The sequence below is a fragment of the Blennius ocellaris genome (assembly GCF_963422515.1).
Source record: "Blennius ocellaris genome assembly, chromosome: 4".
NCBI lineage: Eukaryota > Metazoa > Chordata > Actinopteri > Blenniiformes > Blenniidae > Blennius > Blennius ocellaris.
In genome coordinates, this window is record NC_137653.1 from 16,803,951 (window position 1) to 16,814,949 (window position 10,999).

The 10,999-nt window shown below is 43.1% G+C and overlaps 1 protein-coding gene across 1 annotated transcript; it reads right to left on the bottom strand.

Moving 5' to 3' along the window:
- Positions 1-2,094: 2,094 nt before the first annotated feature.
- Positions 2,095-10,411, bottom strand: LOC308129092 (vitamin D3 receptor B; the record flags this gene model as incomplete). The annotated part of the gene is made up of 8 exons (XM_080494869.1): positions 2,095-2,348; positions 3,225-3,341; positions 4,649-4,800; positions 6,359-6,539; positions 7,200-7,299; positions 7,630-7,826; positions 9,136-9,266; positions 10,266-10,411. 8 exons carry the CDS (start codon positions 10,409-10,411, stop codon positions 2,095-2,097), a joined length of 1,278 nt encoding a protein of 425 aa, XP_080350995.1.
- Between the last annotated feature and the right edge of the window lie 588 nt (positions 10,412-10,999).

The following is a 10,999-nucleotide window of genomic DNA, read 5'->3' on the forward strand; positions in this document are numbered from 1 at the left end:
ACCCAAAAAACAAACAACAACAACCTTACGGTGTCAATCAACACAGGTGATTCCTGTATCAGCCTCTCTTAAAATACCTCTGACACTACAGGAAAACAAAAAAAAACAAATTACAGAGAAGTAAAAACAAGAGCATAGTGTTTTAGAACATCGTGATTATGGGACAGAAATAAAATATAGTCAATTATATTTGCATATATATCTTGTTTTGAGAAAAAAAAATAGCCTTGACAACCTATGTAGCCCTATGTACAGTGGCAGACATTTTATATATATATATATATATATATATATATATATATATATATATATATATATATATATATATATATATATATATATATATATATATATATATATATATATATATATATATATATATATGAGACAGGCATACACACTCAACTCTCATACACTTGGTATTTACAGGATGCAACCACTAGAGGGCTGCGCAGCACACGTCATCAAACAGGAGGACCAGGGGTGTAGAGGTGGGTGCAGCAGCAGCAGCAGCAGCAGCAGCAGCACCAAACACCACCAGGTCCTCAGACATTCTAGAAAATCCACTTCCCAGTCAGAAACGAAAGGGGTGTGATCTGTGGAGGTCTGAAAGCAGCTTCCCTAGCTCCCCGCCCACTGAGCTCGCCGTATACTGAGGAGCAACAATTCATGGAATTGTCATAAAGGTGAAATGGCGTACATTAAAAAAACAAAAAAAAAAACAAAAAAAACCAAACAAAAGTATTGCAATTACATCCATTTCTATGCCAACTCTAAAAAAATAAAACAAAATTTTAAAAAAATGGTATGCAGCTATATATTAACAAGAAGACAGGCCCCTCGCTTTGGCCTTGATTTACTATTCCAGTTAGATTTGGCATTTTAGCCCTTTAAAATCTATGATATAATAGGTACGATATATCAATACATAGGCTTGAGTAAAAGGCGGTATAGCAGTGCTTAGGATACATGGGATAGGAATTATCTATTTACATGGAATTCAACAGAGAAAAACGACAGGAAACGTAAATTTCCAAAGAGTAACAAGCCATAATGGCAGCTTGGCTTGATTGACAGTGAGCGGAGTAAAAAGTAGCTAACACATTTAGTGGCTAATTCTCACCTCAAAACCCAGTCATCCTAGAGTCCTCTGAAAACTTCACTAAAATGACAGTCTTTGCTCTGTGTTCTGCAGGAGAAACCAACACAACGACGCTTTCCTTCATAGGCCGTGAAGCTCGTCAGACATCTTGCCGAGTGGCTGCATGAGTAAAGCGAGCCATAGAGCAGCAAGGTTATTTTTAGGTACTGGAAGCTTTTTGAGAAAGTAGTTTACCATACCTTTGGCGAAAGGTGACAGGCGTGTGTCTGAATTCTGTACACAGCCATATACAAGTGCTGCCTTGGAGAGAAGCAGATACAAATACAAATGAGCAAAGAAAACAAAAAGATAAAATCAACAAAAAAAACCAAAAAAAAAAACATGACATTATGTGCAGGCACTGCTTTTGCACCGATAAACTGAAATGTGATCCGTATCTAAAATCTGTGTGTGTAAAAAGGTACTGTTTCACGAAGGTGATGTAAATACAAAACAACCCCGGCAAAACAAGAGGTAGCTCAACTGAATGGCTAAATGAATAACTGAGTATGGTTTGCTGTGTCGGTGTGTGCTCGACACACACACACATACACAAAATGTCCAGGCATCAGAAGCAGCGGTTTGTTGATTTAAACACAGATTTAAAAAAAAAAAAACAACAACAAAACACTGTATACAGGCAGATGTTGTATGAAGAGATTAATGAGTACTTTACGAAATTCCCTTGTTTGCCGCGTCTCTCGACATACTACTTTCTCTCCACACAACCTCGGCCTTAACAACAAGACATAAAGCCAGACACACACAAACATACACACACTGCACTTTCTCTCTTCCACTGGCTTCATCCTCCACACCTCTACTTAGTCCATCCAGCACATCCTCTGCTTCCTTCCTCCATGTTTTTCCTCTCCCTAACCCAGTGGTGGTGGGGGGGGGGGATCTCGTCTCCAGCTTCCACTCGGGCCGCTCGAGGTTCGGCAGAGGGTCTTCTAGGAGACCTCGCTGCCGAACACCTCCAGCACCAGCGGGGTGAGCTGCATGCTGTGCTCGGGCTGGAAGGACAGTGAGCGGTACTGTTTGGAGTGCTCCTCGTTGAGGCTGCGCAGGTCGGCCAGCTTCTGGATCATCTTGGCGTAGAGCAGGCGGCCCCCCGGGTGGTGGAGCTGGATGTAGGCCTGCAGGGTCTCTGACAGCCGGTCCTGGAGGACTTCAATCCGTGCATGATCCTGAACACCTGGGCGGTCTGCAGCGGTGGAGGGGGGGGGGGGGATACTTGAGGTATTTATGGTTGTAACACAAACTACACAACAGCTTCAGGTATTGAAGACAGGAGCTGTTTGAAAAGAGGACAGTCCCTACTACTCCTACAAATGACACCTTTGGAGGGATATAAACAAAATAGGAGATGATTTGACAAACATCAACAAAAAGCTATAGAATGAAAGAAACAAAACAAAATAATAAAAGGAAAATAGAAAGAGAGAATAATGAACCTGTAAGAATTAAGATGTCATGTAAGATGCTTTCAAAGAGTATATTTTGCATTATACTCAAATATTGAACTTTCAAAAATTGTGTCTTATTAGTCCTTATACGTTTTGTTCAAACGTTGCTCTATTTGTTGTGAATTCCAGGAATCGGACTGGAAATGACATAAAATCTTTTTTTTTTGTTTTGCATGTTTTACTTGCATGATTTCATCATTCTAGTCAGGTGGCCAACTAAGTTTAGATTGGGGAGAACACATATGCATTGTTAATGAGGAGCCTCATACTCACAAAGGGATGCAAATAACCACTTAGTTACACATGCTTGCCTCCTTGCATAACTATACATGTATAATAAATGGACTGTATTCGCTACGAATGCATACCACACACCAGGATGTGCGCTCGCGTAAAAGCGATTGCTCGGAGGAGACGGAAAAATTCTTGAAATAGCACAAGAGCGGGGCCTCGCCGTGATTTATGTCGATCGAACGTTTGCGGCGTGGCTTCGAATGAACATTCAAGATGATAATTCACCACATCAAATGCGTTTCTCTATCGGGAAGACGAAGCTGAAGATCAATCATGAACAATTCATGATGACCCTCCTCCACTCCAGCAGACCTACATACCTGGAGAAAGCAGACAGATGGCCATGAGCAGCACATGTTCCTCCTCGTGCAGGTTGAGCTTCTTCAGGCCCACCTGGAACTTCACCAGCGGCTCCAGCAGCTCCAGTGTGTGGCCCGCTGCAGACGATCAACATATCACAACCTGCGCAGCTTCTCACTCTACAGCAGAGGAAAGGTCCCCTTCCTTCCATCCCTCTTCCTCATTAATATTTCACTTTGCCTGTTGGAATAATCTCTGGTGAAGCTTTATTAATTCCCCCCCCCCCTAATCTCATACAGTGTACTCTCTGTTTTTCTTTTCTTTTCTTTTTTTTTTTCCCCCAATAAGACCTACCGGACAGGAGCTTCATGCGATGCAGGGTGTGGATTGAGATTGAACGAGTTCCATTTTCTTTAACACAACATACTAATTCTTAGGTGATGATGTGTTTTGATGTGGAAATGAGGAGCTGCACAGCGCTGATCAAAACATTCACTGATTATAAAGAGTGCCGCTTTTTTTTCTCCTTTTCATTTTGTGGCTGCACTGTGCATTGAGCTCCATTCATTTCAGTGCACTTGCGAAATTGTGCCTGCAGCACAAAACAACTCCGCACCAAATGACTTCTTGAATTAATTAGACCCACCAGTTATTTTATTTATTATAACTGAACGGTTTTCTCATTTGTACAGAACAATTTTTCTTGGGTTGAGCAGTTTTTTTTGTGTTGAACAATTTAGATTTAAGGAGCAGGCTTGAAAAACATCCACATTTCTATTTTCCTTAACACCATTTATTTCATAAACAACCATGATTAAGCTTTTTGAGAGATGATGTATGCACTTCTCTTGTGTGCACGGACACTGGTGTCAGTGTCAACTACTTAATGATATTTTAAGAAGAGCACAACAGAGCTGGTTCACCTGGTTCAGGTGTGTGTGTGTGTGTGTGTGTGTGTGTGTGTGTGTGTGTGTGTGTGTGTGTGTGTGTGTGTGTGTGTGTGTGTGTGTGTGTGTGTGTGTGTGTGTGTGTGTGTGTGTGTGTGTGTGTGTGTGTGTGTGTGTGTGTGTGTGTTGTGCGGGTCAGAAGTGGCATTCTTCAGTTGATCCAAGCGAGAGAAGGTCTAGTTTGAAAGGCCAAAAGAAAGCTTTGCCCATGGGGCCTTCTGCAGAAATGTATGGTTTTGCATAAACATTTGCATGAGCGTTTCTTGCCTGTGGGTGTGTGCACAGGCTGGAGCCAGTATCCTTATCTGTACTCGCACACTTAATGATACGGCCAGCTCCTTCGCGACAAGCACTCCAGCTTGTGCACCGAGTGAAAAAGGTGTGAGCGTGCTACTCGCACAGCTCCTCTTCAGCTATCGCCATGCACACACACAATCCTGAATACCACCTCGTCCTCACAACAGCCAAAGTGTGCACACAGAGGGGTTGACACTGACCTTTGGTGACATCACTGATCTGGTATTTAAAGTCGGGCGCACCGCAGCTCCATGACATGTCTTCCAGGTTGAAGCTCTGATTCGATCGCAACATGATCACCTCGATGGCGCTGGACTTGAGCAGGGCGATCTGGTCCTCTGCGGTCAGCTCCCTGTCGGAGGACATATATAGAATCATTATCACCATTTTTTTTTTTTGTTTTTCATAAAGGGCAAATATATGAAACATACGTGTGGAACACTTCAGGTAAGCTGTCTCACTTTTTTTTTTAAAGAGTTCTTATCAGGGGGTTTAAGTGAGTCTTCAAAATGTATCAAAATGTATCAAATGTATCAAAATGTATCAAATACACGGTGCGTCAGGAGAAAAGCACATCCAACCTGATTTGATACATTTAAGAAACATTAGGAAAGCTCTAACAGTTAAAATCCTGCTTCGGCCACGATACGTGCCTTTGAAGCTGGAATGAGAACATCTTTGGGGGGGGGGGGGGGGGGGGTTGTTTTTAAAGGATTATAAAGCACAGCGTAAGTGGAAAAACATTCCTGAAGTAAACTGCCATGTCCGTCAGTTGTTTCAAGTGAGAATGACAACTTTCAGGAAAAACAGGCCCCGACTCGTTCCGGCCTCGACTTCGGGGTGACCCCCGGAGACACTGTTCATCTCTGTCAACATTTCAAGAGACAAACACTCCAGAGACCTTGAACGTTTGTCGTAATTATACCTTTTTCCTCACATGACCGGTTCATCTGACCGTTTTATTTTCCAGTATGAGAAACTTTTGAATCTTTAAAAAAAAATAAAATAAAATGTGTGCTCGTGCAAGGTTAAAACACAGGAAAATATTTTTTTGTATATAGTATAATCACATGCTCATAAAACATGTGATCATCAGATAAACGAGGCTTTGGATTGTTTGTTGGAAAAACAAGTTGCCTGTTCAGCATTGAAGGGCGTGCCATAAGTCACCTACTGATACACATACAAGGTTGAACTTCACACGTACGAACACAAACCTGGCAAATGTATAACCTTGTTCAGTGAAGCAACAATAAACATAAAAGGTTTCCGGATCTGTAACACAAAGACCTTTAAACTAAAGCAATCATAGTGGAACAACACCGTCTAATTGGGCAGGGGAAAAAAAAAAAAAAAAAGAAAACATGCAAAACATGCAGGTGTACAAAGTCTTCAACACACATTTGGGTAAAAAGTCACTCGGACATATGTCAATAAAAAACACACCAGGAGGCAGGGTTTGCCCAGGAAAGTTTCAACTAACAATTTATGAGTTCTTTTAGAGACTTTATATAAGTTTCTATTCACATTTGGAACATTCTAGTATGTTTTGTTGTTGTTGCTTTCCTAACATTGAACATAGTGGTTGTGAGACCTCTGCTCTACTTTCGCCAGTGTTTTCACAAAGACATGACAGTGGGAGACACTCGGGATGTTTATGCTGTCATTTTCAAATGGGTAAGACTTACAAGAATGAGAGTGTTGGGGTAAAAAAAGGTCATGGTTCTGCTTTATGTTGCTTCATGGAAACTGAGAGTAATTAATTTCTCAAATAAATATGATTGACTTGCTATGTATTTGCTATGACGGCCATGGTTGATCAGTGAGTTTGATCATCTTTTGATTGCTGGACAGCTGCACAGTTGGACCATCTGTAGTAGACAGAGAAAAGGATGTCCGTCTGCACATACCTGAACCCTGGGATCATCTTGGCAAAGCCAATGACCTTCTGAATGCTGTAGGAGACCAGGTCAGCCAGGTGAGGCAGCATAGAGAAGCTGGAGCCTTCCTCCTCGCTGGAGTCCGGACTGCTGCCTTGCTCCTGGTACATCATCAGCAGGTTGTTGAAGTTCATTTTGGTGTCTACTGACTCTGTAAGTCACCGGGATAAGAAAGGCAAAGCATGTGAAATGAAAGGGAAGAAGAAAGAAGCAAATGACGACTTGAGGATTACAAACATACTTTGCACGAGCAGACAATAATGACACAAATGACGGCTTGTTGACTGAAAATGCACGAACGCCCGGTCAGTAGATGTGAGATGAATCGTAGATGACAGCTCATACAGCATGTGACGCACGCACAGCTAGCTGGGGGGGGGGGGGGGGCTTTGAGTTATTTGTCTCTGCAGAGTGTTGGCGGTGGTCCACGTGATCCAGCCCCTCGCTGTGTTCACTCCATTAGTGACAGATACATTAATGAACTGGTGTTTACTAGTAGGAGTCAGGTGTCTGCACAGTAGAAGTTATTACCACGAGTTTCACCAGATTCTCAGTAAAGCAGCCTAACAGATTATATAAGGGAAAAACTGAACTGAAACGGAGGAAGGGAGCACTTGAAAGAAAGCAGCTTTTCTGCGGGTTGTGAGAGGTTCACGTTTGATCATCAAGCCAAGTACCTTTTTTTTCTTCTTTTGTTTCTAAATGACACTTTTAAAATGCGCAGGAAAAGCTAAATATATCGTGACACAGTCCCACAGTTTTTACTTGATCTTTATGGAAGAGCTCAGGAGTAGTGTGGATTTCATTTTACCGGGAGAGTGACTGAAGGAGTCTGAGGAGGCATCAGACAGGGAGTGGAGAGAAGCAGCTCTGCTGGCACTTCGTGTCACCGGGCCTTCACGCACAGGAGGCTAGAGAGGGGAAAAGACGAGTCCAGCCTTACGATAAGGGGTATTCACATAGCAAAAGAGATTAATATATTTATCAGATTATTGTTTGAAATGACCAGTATGTAATTATGCATCACATCACCATTGGAAGATGAAATGATTGAAATTAAGACTTGTCAAGAATATTGCCTCATTATTTCATTATTCATCAAAGAGATAAAGAGAAGTTCCAGTGAATATAAAAATGGCCTTAGAGATATTGTTAAAATCTACAACCACCCCAAGCTTTATTCTGTGCAGGGAAAATGCCGTGAAACGAGTGGCACTGAAAGGCGTTTGAGGAAAACCAACCCTAAAACGACAGAAGTCAGAGTAGGAGTCGTCGTATGTCTTGTGGTGCGCCTCCACCAGTGTGGCGATGACCTGGCTCTGCTCGTCAGAGAGTCGGGGCCGCCGCGCCTCCTTCTCCGCTTCGCGCTGTGCCTCCTCGTCCTTCCTCCTCTGAATCAGGTCCTTCTTCCTCTGCACTTCCTCATCTGTCAGAATAACTGCAGAGGCAGAACACAGGGAGAGTGTGTTAGGACTTCATACACAGTGAAGAAGTATACATTCAAGGGGGGGGGGGGGGGGGGGACGACGACGACGACGACCGTGTGTGAGAATTTCTTTGTGTAGGAATAACAATGCAAAAGCCAAACAGAAAACATCTGGTGTGGAAACGGGAAAACAACTGGAGGATGAACAGGTAGACTAACAGGAAGGAGTGACTGTAAAGTACACCGTTTTTGAAGGATTGGAGTACTTTTGTTTTTGCATTGTGATGACAGCTATGTCAATGAAAGGGTGGGGGGTGTGTGTGTGTGTGTGTGTGTGTGTGTGTGTGTGGGTGGGGGGGGGGGGGTGTTATTCTCTGGAGGAAGAAAGTGGGAGGGGATGGGTCCATATTGAGACCCCTGCTGCACTCAACAACTGAGCGCATTGTCTTTGTTCCGTTCACTCCTTGTTGTTCTAGCCACTGAATTAGCTCACAGAAACAGAGAGGGGAGAAAGGGAGAAAGGGAGAGAGAGAGAGAGAGAGAGAGAGAGAGAGGGAGAGCTGGGTCTCAACAACATGCGGCTGTTTTCACAACAGCAAATAGAAACACCACTGACTCCCGCTCATGTACAGTAAATTGCAGTGCTCTTGTGGTATTCACACAAACACTGCGGGGGGAAAAGAAAACATTCAGCTGCCAGGGAGGGAAAAAAAACAAAAACTGCTGCTTTAAGAAAAGGCCTGTGCACAATATCCGGATATTAGAAGAAAACAAGAAAAGATGGACCTGCTATTTACAGACTATGAAAACAAACGACACTCTGGAAAGAAGGGGCCCGGTTACATTGTACGTAAGGCGTTTAAACTTCAGATGGAGCACACTTACTGTACACAATGTAGGGAGGCTCCACTTACTCAAACAGAACATGTAAACACTCTAATGGGGCAAAGACCCAGAGAAGCTTGACCTCCGTCCAAATCTTACATAATATTTACAAGTGGACAGTTGGCCCCCCAAGACAGCAAATACAAATTGTGTAAATTTGACTGTTTAAAAAAAACAAACAAAAAAAAAACCTAACATTTTTTGTCATCAGTATACAATTTTATGATATTTTTTTGTGTCCATGAGCGAAGGCAAACTTGGATCAGCCCGGATAATCATGCAAGTCCAGGATCAGAGCTTTACTACACAGTCACTACAATATCTCTCACTAAACAGCGACACCATGCTCCAAATCTGGTCCCCGTACACAACTAAAATAACTTCACTACGTAACAAATGGGGGTCAGAGGACATGAGGGTCACCTGTCATACTTACACTCTTTCATCATGCCAATGTCCACACAACGTTTGAGCCGGCAGGCCTGGCAGTGGCGCCTGTTGTCCTTGGTGATGGTGCAACTGCCGTTAAAGGGGCATGTGAAGGTGGCCTTGCGCTTCATACTGCGTCTAAACCAACCGGGAACATTTTCAGAGTCAATTAAAATGCAAATATAGAGACGACTGCAAGCACACAGAAGTAAAAAAAAAAAAACAAAAACCCATAACCCCCCCCCCAAGAAAGTCAAAGTTATAAGATTCTTTAAAATGTATTCAACATTCCTGTGTGTGCCAGAACATGTGCGTGTTTATGTTTGTAATACTTGCGTGCAAAGATTTTAGCCAATCAACCTCCGTGGCAATCTCTGACAGTGTTTTACATAAAGGATAATTATGGCAAAAGTGGATAAATATTTTTTGCCCTTCAAATCTGGGACTTGAGAGAAGCTGCACAAAATATGGACGAGAGCCAAAGAATCTGGGGGTGAAAGATGACTCTTGCCAAACAGTGACGCAAACCACGATGATTTAGTCGGTAATGGACATGCATGTACGGACGTTTATACACAGATGTGAGCACACATGGACACACACATCCCGCGTAGGAGTTCGCGCAGGGGCCGTCTGAGAAATGACGAAGAAGATTATTAAACATCCGTCTCTTCTCTCCTCTGCCTTTAAATATCAACACTGCTGAGAGGAACATACGCAAACGGCCGGGATCTATCAAACACACGGTGCAGCCGAATCATGACTCGCGTTAGTTTTTTTTCTCGGGGCCGAAATTGGAAACTCATGGCTGTATCAACGTGCGGGGAGCAACCGAGACATTAAGCATAGGATTCAGCTCATTTGTATTCCCGGGCCTGCTGCGCAGCTCTACCGCGAACACGGATGTTGTCGGCGCTTTTGTGTGTGCGTTCCTTGTAACTGTGGGCAGCAATTATATTTTATGCATGTAAGTATGTGGGTGGCCATTAAATATGCAATCTCAGACCTGTGTTTCTATGCTCGTGTATGCATGAATCAATAACTTTGTCAATATGTAGATTTATTTTTTTTTCCCCTTCTTCTTTTTACATTTTCCATCTGCTTGAACTTGACATAGACATGCATGTGGTTGTGTACCTGAAGAAGCCCTTGCAGCCCTCGCAGGTCATGGCGTTGAAGTGGAACCCGGTGGCTTTGTCGCCACATACGCCGCAGATCCGCGGCACATTCCTGTCGAACTCCTCGGGGGCCAGCGTGGACGTACTCACAACGGCGGGCTCCATCACTGAACACGAGAGGACAGAGAAACAATAAGCAAAAGAAATAATCCGTGATGTTTGTTCATGAAAATGTCCACAAAAAAGCACCAGGTGTTGGCCTTCTAAATTCTTGAATGTCAAATTATATCTAAAACTCACAAGCAATTCTGAAACTTTTATTAAAGTTTTTGTTAAACTATCTGGTTAATTCATTAGAGATCACTCTCATGACCCAACATTACATGTGACATGTCGGTTGTCACCTGTCGACTTGCAAACTAAAGTGAAGCCCTTCCCGCAGGACAGAACCGCCTCTCTGGTCAATTCTTAGAAGTTCAACTCAACTCCAAAGCCCTTGTCCCGGGGCAAGGAATGGGGGCCACATGAATCAAGGGGGGAAAAAAGCCTGTTCCAATCCGAACGATGTATCTGGGTTACATTTGATTACATAGTGCTAGAAGTATCTATTTCACTTAACGGCCTTGTGAGGGGGAGAAAAAAAGGCATGTCACCACAAGGCTAGCATCCTCATAAACAAACAATCACTGTCCTCCTCACAAAGCTCCATTCTTATTCCTTTCTTTGCTTCCAGTGCAGACTGAAAGGAAGGCG